At 45.9% G+C, this 17,500-nt stretch overlaps 1 protein-coding gene across 4 annotated transcripts in view; it reads left to right on the plus strand.

The window, feature by feature from the left end:
* LOC124017327 (gamma-adducin-like) overlaps nucleotides 1-17,500 on the plus strand; it is a 71,402-nt gene that overhangs the window by 8,180 nt on the left and 45,722 nt on the right. For all 4 annotated transcript variants that reach the window (XM_046332581.1, XM_046332583.1, XM_046332582.1 and 1 more), the window contains exon 2: nucleotides 7,077-7,326. In XM_046332581.1, the coding sequence (XP_046188537.1) occupies nucleotides 7,117-7,326 (210 nt within the window). In that variant the 5' untranslated portion in view covers nucleotides 7,077-7,116. The remainder of the gene's footprint in view (nucleotides 1-7,076; nucleotides 7,327-17,500) is intronic.

Here is a 17,500-nt window from a genome sequence, read left to right on the forward strand (position 1 = left end):
TATTAGACAGGATAGTAAGTCTCATATACTGTAGTCCTACATTACAGTCCATATTATATTAGACAGGATAGTAAGTCTCATATACTGTAGTCCTACATTACAGTCCATATTAGACAGGATATTAAGTCTCATATACTGTAGTCCTACATTACAGTCCATATTATATTAGACAGGATAGTAAGTCTCATATACTGTAGTCCTACATTACAGTCCATATTAGACAGGATATTAAGTCTCATATACTGTAGTCCTACATTACAGTCCATATTAGACAGGATATTAAGTCTCATATACTGTAGTCCTACATTACAGTCCATATTATATTAGACAGGATAGTAAGTCTCATATACTGTAGTCCTACATTACAGTCCATATTATATTAGACAGGATAGTAAGTCTCATATACTGTAGTCCTACATTACAGTCCATATTATATTAGACAGGATAGTAAGTCTCATATACTGTAGTCCTACATTACAGTCCATATTATATTAGACAGGATAGTAAGTCTCTTATACTGTAGTCCTACATTACAGTCCATATTATATTAGACAGGATAGTAAGTCTCATATACTGTAGTCCTACATTACAGTCCATATTAGACAGGATATTAAGTCTCATATACTGTAGTCCTACATTACAGTCCATATTAGACAGGATATTAAGTCTCATATACTGTAGTCCTACATTACAGTCCATATTAGACAGGATAGTAAGTCTCATATACTGTAGTCCTACATTACAGTCCATATTATATTAGACAGGATATTAAGTCTCATATACTGTAGTCCTACATTACAGTCCATATTATATTAGACAGGATATTAAGTCTCATATACTGTAGTCCTACATTACAGTCCATATTAGACAGGATAGTAAGTCTCATATACTGTAGTCCTACATTACAGCCCATATTATATTAGACAGGATGTTAAGTCTCATATTGTCTATTTAAATTGCAGCGTGGGAAACCCTGCTGTAGGATGCACTATTGGCCTTATTTGGCTCTCTTGTTGTCATGACAACGTTGTAAACTCGTTAACTCATGTCATCCCCCTAAGCCATTCCCCTCTCAGGGTCACAAGTGTCAGCTGGGCATGGCATCGGAATGTCCAGCATGCACTTGTCTCCAGTGTCATGGCGATGGCCTATTTGGTCAGACTATCAAACAACCTGTCACTACATTGGCTTTGAATCTATGTAGTCTTTCACTTGTAATAGTACCAGTCAGTTAGTATATAAAAAATACTATGTACACACATGATATTCCTACTGGAGTTTGGCTCAAACATGTAATGTACCTACAGACAGACTGGTACTATGTACCTTAGCTCTTTGAGGGAAATGTATTAATAGTGTCTTATAATAAAGTCATAAAGCGATCATTCATCTTGCTTTGTGTCCATACAAGGTCCCCTACTGTAAGTTAAAACTATTACAGCAACAGAGAGAGGAACTTGCAGGGGGCTGAAGTAACCACTGTCGTGTCTTTGGCATTATTAAAGTGAAGTCTTATTTTATCAAATCAATTCTCTGTAGTTATTATTACATGATTAAACTAACTTACTCATGTAAATATAATCAACCAGTGTGACGCACTTAGGCGTAGTGGGGGCGGAGTCAGGGGCCGGAGGCTGAAGGTACGGAATAGTGCTTTTAATGGCACAGGGAAAATCGTAAACGCCAAAACACTGGGCGCACATACACGTTCACCCAATACCAGGACCTAACAAGTCTGAAGAAAACCCCAAAACCAAACACACTACTACACATAAACACAGTGAAAAAAAAATAAGCCCGCACTAAGAGCAGGCGGGTCATACCTGCTTAAATCGCCCAACTAAAAACCTAAACAACAAACGGGGGTAACCAATAAGACAAAACCAACAGAAAAGGGAAAATGGATCGGTGGCAGCTAGTAGACCGGTGACGACGACCGCCGAGCGCCACCCGAACAGGAAGAGGAGCCACCTTCGGTTGGAGTCGTGACAACCAGGAAGTCGGGGCACCAAGGAAAATCTTCGGATTAAAAAATTATTATTTTCCTAAAATAATTTTTCAGATATTTTAATATCTGACCAATTATTCTTCTAATTAATGAATCATTCTTTACCTGATGTTAGTCTCATTCCAAACGTCGAAAGTTGTTGGTTATCTGTACGCACCCAGTCTTTGCTATGAATCATCCATCCATCAATTGTCTTAATAATTTATTTACTAACTAACTAAATAATCACAGAAATGCATAAACAAACAACAATATATATGGTTATAAGGAAATAATAAGGGAAGTGGGTGTGGACTGAGAAGGCCGGGAAAGACTAGAGTCACTACACAGCTGATAATTCTAATAATTGAAATGCTAATCCTTTGCACATGAACGCTCACTCATTCGGGAATAATTGCACTCAATATATATTTACACTCAGTGTGTCGTCGTGATCTATGTTGGAATTGTCCGTCTTTCTGTTGGAAAGTTCATGCGCCCGTCTCTCTCTTCCACGAAGTCTTTGGTTACAATGGATACTAAAAATATTTAATTTTCATGAAATCACAAGTGCAATATAGCAAAACACAGCTTAGCTTGTTGTTAATTCACCTGCCGTGTCAGATTTCAAAAAAGCTTTTCGGCGAAAGCATACCAAACGTTTATGTAAGGACATCTCTCTCAGTAGACAAAACATTACAAACAGCTAGCAGCCAAGTAGATTGGTCACGAAAGTCAGAAAAGCAATAAAATGAATCGCTTACCTTTGATGATCTTCGGATGTTTGCACTCACGAGACTCCCAGTTACACAAATGTTCCTTTTGTTCCATAAAGATTATTTTTATATCCAAAATACCTCCATTTGGTTGGCGCCTTATGTTCAGAAATCCACAGGCTCGAGCGGTCACGACCAGGCAGATGAAAATTCCAAATAGTATCCGTAATGTTCGTAGAAACATGTCAAACGTTTTTTATAATCAATCCCCAGGTTGTTTTTACAATATATAATCGATAATATTTCAACTGGAATGTTGCTTCTTCGATAGGAGAGAGAGAGAAAATGTAAACGCTGCTGGCACCCAGCCATACAATGACGCGATGTGATCTTTCTTGCTCATTTTTCAAAATAAAAGCCTGAAACTATGTCTAAAGACTGTTCACACCATGGGGAAGTTGTAGGAAAAGGAATCTGGTTGGAGCGAAGGCAGGCAATGGAACAGAGAGCTTTCAGGAAAAACAGCACTTCCGGGTTGGATTTTCCTCAGGTTTCCACCTGCAATATCAGTTATTTTATACTCAGATAATATTTTGACAGTTTTGGAAACTTTAGAGTGTTTTCTATCCTAGTCTGACAATTATGTGCATATTCTGGGCCTGAGAAATAGGCCGTTTCATTTGGGTACGTTTTTCATCCAAACATCAAAATACTGCCCCCTACACTCAACAGGTTAAAGAGAATTGGATTCTCTTTCATTAAACCGTTTAAAATCACATTACATAATTTCACAAATAGTTTCATCTTTACTCATTCATTTTATACAATAATTAGATGCGAAATTCATAACGGAGACTCTTGTATAAACAGAGTTATGGGAATGTGGCTGTATTGTCTCTCATGAGGTCACAAACATTACACAAAATGGACCGGTCGTAGCTGGCCTCTCCACCGGCCATTTACACTTTCTCCAAAACATGGATATTGTTCAGTTCTCAAGTTCTGTGATGTAGAAGTTACTTTGTTCTACTGTGAAGCATTCTCTCTATACTGCATGAGGGAGAAAGTCTCCTTCAGGAATTTATGACCTGAGATAACAGAACCTGGGTGTAAGAGTGAGAGAGGGGAAGGCACTTGCTATACCCAAAGAGGGCCACGTCTTGACACCACCAGTCTATGCAGTCCCATTGAAACACACACTGGGTCGGGTCCAGACTACAGAGTAGCCCAGAGCTGTGCGTTGTTCAACACACTGGGTCGGGTCCAGACTACAGAGTAGCCCAGGGCTGTGTGTTGTTCAACACACTGGGTCGGGTCCAGACTACAGAGTAGCCCAGGGCTGTGTGTTGTTCAACACACTGGGTCGGGTCCAGACTACAGAGTAGCCCAGGGCTGTGTGTTGTTCAACACACTGGGTCGGGTCCAGACTACAGAGTAGCCCAGAGCTGTGTGTTGTTCAACACACTGGGTCGGGTCCAGACTACAGAGTAGCCCAGAGCTGTACGTTGTGGCTCTTAATCTGCAACATCTTGTTAAGTTCCATTAGACCCGAAAGAGCAGCTTAACAACGCAGAGCAGCAAAGAAAAGAATCTACCTTCTCTCCCTCCATCCCTCTATCCCTCTCTCCCTCCTGCCCTCTATTCCTCCATCCCTAACTCCCCCCCTGGTTCAAATCCAAGGGATAGAGGACTTGGGCAAAAAGAGAAAGGAAGGGAAAGAGACAGGGAGAAAATAAAGAAAGGGAGAGAGAGTGAGACTGCAGGTACAGTAGATCTTTCTCTGCTGCTAGGGTAACCCTTTTAAGTGGCCTGCGGTCATGTGACTGGAGTGATTGGTAAACAATCCCAGCTGTAGATGTCTCTCGCTTTCTCGCTCAATTCAATTCAATGTTTTTTATTGTCATGGGAAACATATGTTTACATTCTCTGTCTCTGTCTGTCTGTGTCTGTGTGTGAAAACAGTTCCAGCTGTAGTGGTCGCTCTCTGTTGGGTGGAAACCTCAAGCCATCTGGTTGAGGCCAGCCTGCTCTCTACCCCTCCCATCTCTAATACTGCCCCTCCCATCTCTAATACTGCCCCTCCCATCTCCAATACTGCCCCTCCCATCTCCAATACTGCCCCTCCCATCTCCAATACTGCCCCTCCCATCTCCAATACTGCCCCTCCCATCTCCAATACTGCCCCTCCCATCTCCAATACTGCCCCTCCCATCTCCAATACTGCCCCTCCCATCTCTAATACTGCCCCTCCCATCTCTAATACTGTCCCTCCCATCTCCAATACTGCCCCTCCCATCTCCAATACTGCCCCTCCCATCTCCAATACAAGGCTTAACCTAAAGGCGATCCGCATGCTTCCCATCTGGACCGGTTCATGTATATATTCTGACTACATTTTGTGACGTTTTGGTCCTTGGCAACAGTTGTTTTTTTCCGGCTGTTTGTACACACAACTATTTTTCTGGAGGCAGGCCGAAGAGTAATAGTGCACCGAACATTTTAGTCACATGTAGAATTGGGTAACTAAGATCTCCTCGGCAGAACCGTCAAAATGAATGACAGTTCTTGAGTTATCTTAGATGAATTCAGACTATTTTGAGGAAGTGTATACTGGCTACGGCATTTCAAGGTGGACGGTACTATTGCCGATTTTTGCTTTTTCAAGCGTAGGTCTTTAAAGAGAGTATGTGAGCACACTCTCCTAGGCTCCCGCTGAACCGAAGCATTCGGAAGCCTTTAACCTCCACAGCCACGCCGCAAAGCAACCTGGGAGATGGTTTCTTACACTCTCTGTCTCGTTAGATGATCTTTCCAATTCACACCGTCATTAAATCCATGGCCCTTTTGCAGACGTTGTTGTGCTCTCCTTCAGTTGGCATGGCAACAAGTGGTTCAGGAGAGTCAATAACACATGACGTACTATAGCTGTTTCCAACTGTTGTGTGTTGTCATGCCAATTGGAACAGGGTGAGGCAACAGTCAGGGAATGTATTCACTAACCCAGTCATGACCCTGATGGGCTAACAGAATATGAGTCTTTCTCTCTCTCGTTCACTTTGTTTGTCTTTCTTTCCCGCTCTGGAGCACGTTCTGTGTGTGTGTGTGTGTGTGTGTGTGTGTGTGTGTGTGTGTGTGTGTGTGTGTGTGTGTGTGTGTGTGTGTGTGTGTGTGTGTGTGTGTGTGTGTGTGTGTGTGTGTGTGTGTGTGTGTGCGTGCGTACGATGGAAACAAAAATCTGTCCAGAGTCAGAGCGGGTCCTGACTCCTGATGCTGGCGTCAGATCGTTGACCAATCACAGAGCAACGTTTCCCACAGCAGACGACCTGATAAGATGAGCATCCTCTTCCTGCTTGGCAGACACGTTGCTGTTGTTTCCTCTCTGTCCGTCTGTCCCCTGTGGGACATGTCACTGTCACCTGTTATCCTGTACGTCTGTCTGTTTATCTCTCTGTTTGAAGAGTAATGTCATAGGAATGGCTTCTTCACAGAAAGTCATGGTCAAGTGAATTGACTTTGTGTTGACACTTGACCTGGGGCTCTGCATACTCATGTCCCACAGTCTGTTTAGCATGCAGTTTGGTTAAAGTGACTGGTTGCTGTTCAGAGGATTTCACTTATTTTGCAGTGAAAGTCCTCTTTGACTTGTCTGTTTGCCACTAGTTTGGATTTGTTTTAAAGTCAATGGTTCATGCTAGTTTGGATTCCTTTTAGTTGTAACAGTTGTTGCCCACAGGAATAGACTTAGTTTGTGTACATTCATAACTTGGGGCTCTGCATCTGTGCTCAATGGTAGTTTGCAACAGGACTTAAAACTATTGTTTTCCCACAGTCTGGCAAATTAGTCTTCTGCAGAATAAATGTTCCCTTTGGGGTGATAAACCTTTCCACCACTAAATGGGAAGTTGGGAACTACATGTTCTGGACTTGTTTTTCAACATATCATATCTGTCCTATTTCCATTGTTTTTCAACATATCTGTCCTATTTCCATTGTTTTTCAACATATCTGTCCTATTTACATTGTTTTTCAACATATCTGTCCTATTTCCATTGCGTCTTTTAGTTTAGTTCAGTGTAAAACCGCTGTCACACAAAGCAATTTGGACACAATTACTGTTGCAGTTACACGTTGCAAGTGACATTTTCTCAAGCAACTTGAATGATGCAACTCAAACTGTCAGATCTCTATTCTAAACCTCTCTCTCTCTCTCTCTCTCTCTCTCTCTCTCTCTCTCTCTCTCTCTCTCTCTCTCTCTCTCTCTCTCTCTCTCTCTCTCTCTCTCTCTCTCTCTCTCTCTCTCTCTCTCTCTCTCTCTCTCTCTCTCTCTCTCTCTCTCTCTCTCTCTCTCTCTCTCTCTCTCTCTCTCCTTCCAGTGAGAAGCTGAGCTCGATCAGAGGAGCGTAGGAAGCAGGCATGAGCGCAGGAGGCCATCACGCCGTGGTGACCACCCCTCCTACGCCCAGCGGCGGTGGAGGACCCGGTGGTCCTAAGGAAAGATACTTTGACCGCATCGACCCCAACGACCCCGAGTACCTGAGAGAGAGGAACATGTCACCTGACCTCAGACAGGACTTCAATATGATGGAACAGAAGAAGAGAGTCACACAGATACTACAGAGTCCTGTAAGTAAGAGAGAGGGGGGGGGGTAGAGAGGAGAGTCACACAGATACTACAGAGTCCTGTAAGTAAGAGAGAGGGGGGTAGAGAGGAGAGTCACACAGATACTACAGAGTCCTGTAAGTAAGAGAGAGGGGGGGGTAGAGAGGAGAGTCACACAGATACTACAGAGTCCTGTAAGTAAGAGAGGGGGGGGGTAGAGAGGAGAGTCACACAGACACTACAGAGTCCTGTAAGTAAGAGAGGGGGGGTAGAGAGGAGAGTCACACAGATACTACAGAGTCCTGTAAGTAAGAGAGAGGGGGGTAGAGAGGAGAGTCACACAGATACTACAGAGTCCTGTAAGTAAGAGAGGGGGGTAGAGAGGAGAGTCACACAGATACTACAGAGTCCTGTAAGTAAGAGAGAGGGGGGTGGGTAGAGAGGAGAGTCACACAGATACTACAGAGTCCTGTAAGTAGGAGAGGGGGGGTAGATAGGAGAGTCACACAGATACTACAGAGTCCTGTAAGTAGGAGAGAGGGGGGTAGATAGGAGAGTCACACAGATACTACAGAGTCCTGTAAGTAAGAGAGAGGGGGGGTAGATAGGAGAGTCACACAGATACTACAGAGTCCTGTAAGTAAGAGAGAGGGGGGGGTAGATAGGAGAGTCACACAGATACTACAGAGTCCTGTAAGTAAGAGAGGGGGGGGTAGATAGGAGAGTCACACAGATACTACAGAGTCCTGTAAGTAAGAGAGAGGGGGGGTAGATAGGAGAGTCACACAGATACTACAGAGTCCTGTAAGTAAGAGGGGGGGTAGATAGGAGAGTCACACAGATACTACAGAGTCCTGTAAGTGAGGAGTAGGACTGTGTGTGTGGTGGGGGAAGAAACAGAGAGGAGCATCTGGCCTGAAGCTCATTTTGACATCAAGAGGACAATTGATATTGTTCACCAGTTGTTGGGAATTGGACATTCTGTCTGTGAATGAGAGTTTCCCTGCTTTTCTGCCGGCGGCTGCCATGTCAAACCCCTTGGGGGTTTTAACACGATGACGTTGTGACAGAGACCACAGCAACACTCCAGCAGTGTGTGTGCTGGCGTAGACGTGTTCTATTTAAAGCGTTAAATGGGATCCACATTCAACACATGCCACGCGGGTTCTTTGGCGCACTTTTATACCAGCTGTCGAGAGATCAGGAGACGAGCACAGAGTCTCTCTGCTTTAAACTTCACCTGAGTGTTTGGTGTGTGTCTTTTGTCTGAAAATGTCTATGTTGAAGGGTTGTGTGTGTGTGTGTGTGTGTGTGTGTGTGTGTGTGTGTGTGTGTGTGTGTGTGTGTGTGTGTGTGTGTGTGTGTGTGTGTGTGTGTGTGTGTGTGTGTGTGTGTGTGTGTGTGTGTGTGTGTGTGTGTGTGTGTGTGTGTGCCTGCCTACGTGAGTATGTGCGTACATGTGGGTGTGGGTTTTTTTGTTTTGATTGTGTGTGAGCCACAGCCTAAACCTATGAACTAATGACAGGTGACGTCCCGGAGGGCATATTGTTGTCATCTGTCTCATGTGGGTTAGCTGGTTCCAACACTAGTGTAACACCACGCTATCACAACAATAAACATCTCCCTCCAGCACTCTGCCTTTCCAGCTCTTTCTCTCTCTTTCTCTCACCCTCACCCTCTCTCTTTCTCTCTCTTTCTCTCACCCTCTCCCTCTTCTTTTTCTCTCACCCTCTTTCTCTCTCTTTCTCTCCTTTCTCTCTCTTTCTCTCCTTTCTCTCTCTTTCTCTCACCCTCTCTCTTTCTCTCCCTCTTCTTTTTCTCTCACCCTCTTTCTCTCTCTCTCCCTGCATTCTCTCTCTATTTCTTGTCCTCTCTCTCGCTCTCTCTCTGAACATGGGGTTAGTTTTTTGTGTTACCAGTGTGTTTCAGGGGAGAGTGATGTCAGCTCATGTTTTCTCGAGACAGCCCATGAGAGAGACTATATTTAAAGACTGATCTAGACCAGAAGCAACTAACCAGCTTGCTGAGCACAGCTGACTGGCTGTAGTGCTGCAGGCACTAGACTATTTCACCAGGTAAACTGGTCTGTAGGACCCAGAGTTCTCCCTGACCGTGTCACATCACTAGGTAAACTGGTCCAGGGCCCAGAGTTCTCCCTGACCATGTCACATCACCAGGTAAACTGGTCTATAGGACCCAGAGTTCTCCCTGACCGTGTCACATCACTAGGTAAACTGGTCCAGGGCCCAGAGTTCTCCCTGACCATGTCACATCACCAGGTAAACTGGTCCAGGGCCCATAGTTCTCCCTGACCGTGTCACATCACCAGGTAAACTGGTCCAGGGCCCAGAGTTCTCCCTGACCGTGTCACATCACCAGGTAAACTGGTCCAGGGCCCATAGTTCTCCCTGACCGTGTCACATCACCAGGTAAACTGGTCTATAGGACCCATAGTTCTCCCTGACCGTGTCACATCACCAGGTAAACTGGTCTATAGGACCCATAGTTCTCCCTGACCGTGTCACATCACCAGGTAAACTGGTCTATAGGACCCATAGTTCTCCCTGACCGTGTCACATCACCAGGTAAACTGGTCTATAGGACCCATAGTTCTCTCTGACCATGTCACATCACCAGGTAAACTGATCTGTAGGACCCAGAGTTTTCCCTGACCATGTCACATTTTTTCTCTCCTGGATAGATCACGTAGTCAGGACAAACTCCTGGTCCTATAACAATGGGCCAATAGACATAGAGTTTAGAGAATAACTGTGCACTGGTTTCCTACGTGGTGTCATTTCCTCCCAGTCACACTAGTTCCTATGGAGTCGTGGGCTGTGTCTGAAGTGACACCCTATTCCCTATATAGTGCACTACTCTTGACTAGGGACCATAGGGATCCCATAGGGCTCTGGTCAAAAGTAGTGCATTAAATAGGGTGCCATTTCAGACTCATTCCCTCCCAGTCACATGGCTGCATGGGAACAAGACTATAGGTCTATACGTGACCCATCTCAACCAATCAGATATGCACGTCTTGATCGGTGGAGCAAAGCTCATTAATCTGAGTGATTTAGTGATGCGGAAAATAGAGAAGCAGTGTGTGTGCTGTTGGGTTGTGTATATTTACTGCTACTGCGGTTTGGGAGAAGGAAGCAGTGTGTGTGCTGTTGGGTTGTGTATATTTACTGCTACTGCGGTTTGGGAGAAGGAAGCAGTGTGTGTGCTGTTGGGTTGTGTATATTTACTGCTACTGCGGTTTGGGAGAAGGAAGCAGTGTGTGTGCTGTTGGGTTGTGTATATTTACTGCTACTGCGGTTTGGGAGAAGGAAGCAGTGTGTGTGCATATTTACTGCTACTGCGGTTTGGGAGAAGGAAGCAGACTTTTATTTCTTCTTCTCAGGCTTAAAATGACTGGATAATTTATAGAGCCTCCCTGACTCCAAACCCCTGTGAGAGGAGAGGAAGTGTTTCATCCATGCTTTCTTTCTGTTGATGTTCTCTTCATAACTTTTAACATCTTGTTCTAAAGAACATTAGCATGCGTACTCTCAGAGGAACCTTTGGAGTTTCAAACTGGAAGCTTTTCTGAGAGACTATCCCATTTACTTTGGCATTTAGGTTATAAAGCAACGTTTTTTAGCTATTGTGAGCGTACCAAGTAATTAGGCGTCACTCTAAAGCGGGAAGGTGGAATAAACGAGTCAGGAATAGGTTTTTCTGATTGAACACGGTTCTCTATTGAGGGTATTTTGTCAACAAAAACATTAACATAATCAATGAAAAATCTTCCAAGGAAAAAAACACATCTTCTTCTCCAGATGAAACAAGAACACAATAGGATAATCTTTAAACTACAACAAACATAAATCATGAGTTTGTCACCATCTTCCTGGTTCTTTCAGCACAGCTTCTCTCTCTCGGTAGCCATCTTCCAGAGATAGTTTCCTCCTTTCTGTTGGTTCCATTCTCTCTCTTATAGGGGAAGGAGAGTATCTCATTAGTACCTTCAGCTGTGCTTAATTGACTCTGGTTACCTGGTCTCCCATGCTTTGTTGGGCTACTATCCATGAGCCCAGCCTGCCCTCTAGTGGTCCTTCCACATACCTTCCCCCCCAGGACCGAACCGGAGGGTCGGGCGCCAGACGCACCGTCTTGGTCGCGTCGGGACAGCGCGTCTGCATTCCCGTTCCTCGATCCGGCCCTGTGGATGACATGGAAAGAGAACGGTTGTAAAGACAAAAACCATCTGGCTATTCTGTTGTTATTGTTTCTCTTACCAGCCATCCACGCGAGGGGCGCATGGTCAGTAACTAATGCAAACCTCCGACCCAGTAGGTAGTACCGGAGATAATCGAGGGCCCACTTGATGGCTAAGGCCTCTTTCTCTACGGTCGCATACCTCTGTTCCCGATCGCTGAGTTTCCTACTAATGAAGAGAATCGGCTTCTCTGCTTCACCTTCACCCTGAGCTAGTACGGCCCCGAGCCCGGTATCCGAGGCGTCGACCTGCACAATGAACTCTTGTGAGAAGTCCGGAGCCTGTAGAACGGGATCAGAACACAGGCCATCTTTTAACAATTGAAAGGCCTCTTCCGCCTCGTCTTTCCACTCTACCTGGTTTGGCAGGTTTTTCCTGATGAGGTTTGTGAGGGGTTGGCAATGGTTGCATATCCCGGGATAAAACGGCGATAATATCCTGTTATCCCTAAGAAGGCCCGAACGTCTCGCTTGGTCCGGGGTCGAGGCCAGTCACGAATTGCCCTGGTCTTCTCTGCCTGCGGGCGTATTTTCCCATTCCCCACGGTATACCCCAGGTATTCCGCTTCGGACAGGCCCAGGCAGCATTTATTTGGATTGGCTGTCAACCCTGTGGCTTCCAAACTCACGAGCACCGCCCGTAATCGCAGGAGGTGACTATCCCAGTCCTCGCTGTGGATGACCACATCGTCTATGTACGCCGCTGCATACTCTTGATGGGGGCGTAGAATGGCATCCATGAGGCGTTGGAAGGTTGCAGCGGCTCCGTGCAGTCCGAAGGGCATCCTCACATACTGGAAAAGCCCCTCTGGGGTGGCGAAGGCAGTCTTTGAGAGATCCTCCGGAGCCACCGGCACTTGCCAATATCCCTTCGTCAAATCCAGGGTAGTGATGAACTTGGCCTTTCCTAAGCGCTCCAAGAGTTCATCCACACGGGGCATGGGATACGCATCGAATGTAGAGATGGCATTCACGCCCCTAAAGTCGTTGCAGAGTCTCATACTACCATCGGCTTTGGGGACCAGGACTATGGGACTGGACCACTCGCTCGTCGAGGGCTCGATCACGCCCATCCTCAACATCTCCCTCACCTCTTTCTTAGCGATGACTCGGCGAGCCTCAGGAATCCTGTAAGGGCGGATATGCACTTTCTTGCCGGGATCAGTGTGGATATGGTGGAACAGGACATCTGTTTGTCCTGGGAATGGAGAGAATACTCGACCAAAGTTCATAATCAGCTTATCTAGCTGTCTTGACTGCTCCGGTAGGAGAGTTTGGCCACGGCGCACCTGTGGTAGAGCCTCTTTTTTTTCTTTGCCCTCCAGGGCCATCAAAGCCACCTCCTCCTCTCGTCCATGGTACGTCTTCAGCAGGTTTATGTGATAGAGTTGGACCTTCTTCCTCCTGTCAGGTTGCTTGATGAGGTAATTGACCGGTGAGACCCTTTTCATTACCTCGTAGGGCCCCCTCCACTGCGCCAGCAAGCGATGTTCGGCCGTGGGCACAAGCACCATCACTTTCTCTCCCACGGTGAACTCACGGGGGGGTCGCAGATTTATCATAGGCCCGGCCTTGGGTCCTTTGGGCTTTCTCCATATGCTCCTTGACTATGGGCCACACTGCTGACAGGCGGTCTCTCATCAGGGTAACGTGTTCTATTGTGGATCGAAAGGGGCATGGTTGGGTCTCCCAGGTCTCCTTGGCTAAGTCGAGGATTCCTCGACAGGGTCTGCCATAGAGCAATTCAAACGGCGAGAATCCAGTGGATGCCTGAGGTACTTCTCGCAGGGCAAACATTAAGTGTGGGAGGAGCATGTCCCAGTTTTTCCCGTCTCGGGACACCACTCTTCTCAACATGCTTTTAATTGTTTTGTTCAAGCGTTCACACAACCCATCTGTTTGAGGGTGGAATATGCTTGTACGTATCTGTTGAACCTGATATAACCGACACAAGTCCTTCATCAACCGGGACATGAACGGGGTTCCTTGATCGGTTAAGATCGTCTTGGGAAGGCCCACACGAGAGAACATCAGGAATAATTCCTTGGCAATTCCCTTTGACGACATGTTACGCAGGGGTATGGCCTCCGGGAACTTGGTAGCATAATCTATAACCACTAGGATGTACTCGTGTCCTCTGGCGGATTTTGGGAGGGGTCCTACGAGGTCCATAGCTATGCGTTCAAAGGGAGTCTCTATGATGGGGAGAGGAATCAAAGGGTTACGTAGGTGTGGCCTTGGGGCTGTACGTTGACATTGATCACACGTCTTACAATACCTGGCCACATCTCGGGTGACACGGGGCCAATAGAATCTCTGCATGATTCTGTCAATAGTCTTGTCTCGTGCCAGGTGTCCTCCTAGGACGTGGGAATGGGCTAACTGTAGAACTGTATCCCTGTAGGGTCTAGGCACCATTAGTAATTCCTGGTTTTCCCCCCTTCGTCGTACGACCCAGTATAAGAGACCCCGCCTGATTGCATAGTAAGGAAGAGGGGGCTCACCTGATCCGTCGACGTTCCTCCCGTCGATCACCTTCACCTTCCTCATGGCCTCCCTTAGGTCTGGGTCTCTATGCTGCGAGGTGCCGAACTGTCCCTTTAATTCCTGGGGCAGGTCAACCTCAGTAGAGGGATGTGGAGGTTGTTCCACATCCCCATCAGGGAGACCGAGGAGAATCCCTTCCAGGTTCCCTCCTCGGATGGAGCTTCAAATATATCCCTTAGTGCCTGGTTGCTCCTTCCTTCCTGCGTTGTGTATAACCCTTCACAGGTGTCTTCATCGGTGGTTTCCTGGAATATCTGTCGTAAACGTTGGGTCGCTATTTCTTCCTCTGCAGTAGAGGACGAGGACGCGGCTACGTCTCCTTGTAGTACTACTACCTCGGGCTTGGAGATTCTCTTCTTTCCTGTCCCCCTTCTTCCCGTGCATAACGTCATCTGCCGAAGCTCCTTATATAGGGGACAGTCTCTCCCGATCAATAATGGCACCTTCAGCTGGGGCACTTTCCCTGCCCTGACTGTACACCTTCCTTTTGGAGTGAGAATAGGCAGATTCACAGTGGGGTAATAGTGGGTGTCTCCATGGATACAGGATACGGCTACTTTGTCTGGTAGCAGTGTTGCGGAGGTCACCATCCGCTCCTCTACTAACGTAACCATACTTCCAGAGTCGAGAATAGCTACCACATCTTGTCCTTCAACTCGCACCGGAATCTCTGAGGCTGGGGCTATCTCTGCTAACCAACAGTGTTGATCCTGCCCCCTCAAAACGGGATGGGTGGGGGTAGGCAGTGACGACTCTGTGACCATGGGCTCATCCTTGCTAGGACATTGTGGGGCATAATGGTTGGGAGACTGACACTTATAACACCGACCCGGCTGTGTGGTGGCTGACTTCTCCCACCTCCGGGGGGGGCTTGGACGTTTCGGTGGCGGGCAAGCCGGGGTGAGTCGTGGTACGGGATTGGACGACTCCTTCCGTTCCTCCTTGTCACTTTTTAACAACTCCCCTGTAGACCGATATGTTTCCACCGCCTGGGCTATTTCGTCGGCTGACAACGGGTTGGCTTGCCCCACAACCCTTTTTAAGTCACTGGGTAATTCTCTCAATATCTTGTCCACTACGAGAGTCTCTATCACATGTCCTACTCCCTTTCCAGGTTCTAGCCACTGTTTTGTCAGTCGTATTAAGGCGAAGATCTGGGCACGGACGGGTTGATCAGCTGTATAGGTCCATTGATGGACCTTTACAGCCCTATCTCTGGCAGTCAGCTGGTACCGGGACAGGATCTCGGTTTTTAGTCGCCCATAGTCCGCAGCTTCGCGGGAATCCAGGTCAAAATAGGCTTCCTGAGCCACCCCGGTCAAAAGAGGAGCTAATGCGCTAGCCCATTCTGTGGGCGGCCACTCTTCCAAGGTGGCCGTCCTTTCGAAGGTCATGAGGAAGGCCTCAATATCATCCTCCTTGGAGAGACGAGATAAGATGGCGTGAGCAGCCGCTCTTGGCCTAACTCTAGGTTCTTCTCGTCGACTCAGCTGTTGTTGCAGGAGTTCTATGGTTGTCTGCTGTGCCGTGATCAATTGTTGTAGTAGGGCGTTATCCATCGTTCTTGAATGGTTCCTCCGGGTCTTCTGGAAGAATATTAATTTACTCACTTATCCTTGTGTCACTCGTCCACCTAATGCCCGCATCCTCCACCAATGTGAGCGTACCAAGTAATTAGGCGTCACTCTAAAGCGGGAAGGTGGAATAAACGAGTCAGGAATAGGTTTTTCTGATTGAACACGGTTCTCTATTGAGGGTATTTTGTCAACAAAAACATTAACATAATCAATGAAAAATCTTCCAAGGAAAAAAACACATCTTCTTCTCCAGATGAAACAAGAACACAATAGGATAATCTTTAAATTACAACAAACATAAATCATGAGTTTGTCACCATCTTCCTGGTTCTTTCAGCACAGCTTCTCTCTCTCGGTAGCCATCTTCCAGAGATAGTTTCCTCCTTTCTGTTGGTTCCATTCTCTCTCTTATAGGGGAAGGAGAGTATCTCATTAGTACCTTCAGCTGTGCTTAATTGACTCTGGTTACCTGGTCTCCCATGCTTTGTTGGGCTACTATCCATGAGCCCAGCCTGCCCTCTAGTGGTCCTTCCACACTATGTTTTGGTTTATATACGTTATCTCAAATTTGCCTAGCTATCTTTTGGTTTGGGATTTAGGTTATAGAGCAATATTGTTTAGATAGCTTGTGTACTGACATTTACATTATCTTTCAATGAGAGACCGAGAGACAGAGAGAAGAAGAGAAAAGGAGCGATACGGAGAGAGTGAGAGACAGAGATTTCAGCTGCACATTCAAGATGATGCTGTACTGATGTATTGATGTTAGGTGTCGTGTCTTTGGCATCATTACACTGAAGACTTATTTATCAAATAACTTTGTAATTATTATTACGCGATTAAACTGATGAATCATGTAACTGTAATTAACTAGGAAGTCGGAGCACCAAGGAAAATATTCCGTTTATAAAGTTATAATTTTCCTAATATAACTTTCAGATATTTATATCTGATCACTTAGTCTTCCGATTAATGAATTCTTCTTTACCTCACGTTAGTCTCATTCCAAACGTTGTAAATTGTTGGTTATCTGCACGAACCCAGTCTTCACTATGAGTCATCCATACATCAATTGTCTTAAATCATTTATTTACTTACTAAGTAATTCACAGAAAATCATAAACAAACAGTAGATAGTTGCAAGGAAATGATAACGGCGTTTCCCTAGTGGGATAAACCGGTATCGCGGCTTGGTGGACACAAAGGGAAGTGGGGGTCAACTGAGATGAGACACTACAAAGTTGATCATTATAACAATTGAAATGCTAATCCTTTGCACATGAATGCTCACTCATTCGGGCTCACTCAAACCTTATACTCAGGTTTATGGTCTCCTCTCAAACCTTGGCCCTCTCGTTATCGAGGTAAGCTGGTCTCAACCTTAGTCCTCTCGTAATTGAGAGAAACATGGTCTGGTGATAGAAAACCCGGGTGAGGGTTTCATTCGGAAGAGCAGAAAAGGGCCTGTCCCAGGATGCCCGACCATAACTGTGCTCATGGACGGTCCTCTGATTTAGTTAAGCTCCAAAGGGAATTGGAGTTTCCTTCATTAAACAGACCAGAATCGCATTACACAATTTCACAAACAGTATCATCCTCATTCATCTTATACAACAATTAGATGTAGCCTTATAACTGAGGCTATTATATACACAGTGTTGTGGTAATGTGACCATATGGTCTCCCATGAGTTTCACAAAATTGTACCAAATGGACCAGTTCGTAGCTGGAATCTTCAACCAATCTTTTATACCTTCTCCAGAACATAAATGTTGTTCGGACCTCAAGTTCTGTGAGGTGGAAGAAATTCCTT

Source organism: Oncorhynchus gorbuscha, unplaced genomic scaffold (assembly GCF_021184085.1).
Source record: "Oncorhynchus gorbuscha isolate QuinsamMale2020 ecotype Even-year unplaced genomic scaffold, OgorEven_v1.0 Un_scaffold_1860, whole genome shotgun sequence".
In the NCBI taxonomy this organism is placed as follows: Eukaryota; Metazoa; Chordata; class Actinopteri; order Salmoniformes; family Salmonidae; genus Oncorhynchus; species Oncorhynchus gorbuscha.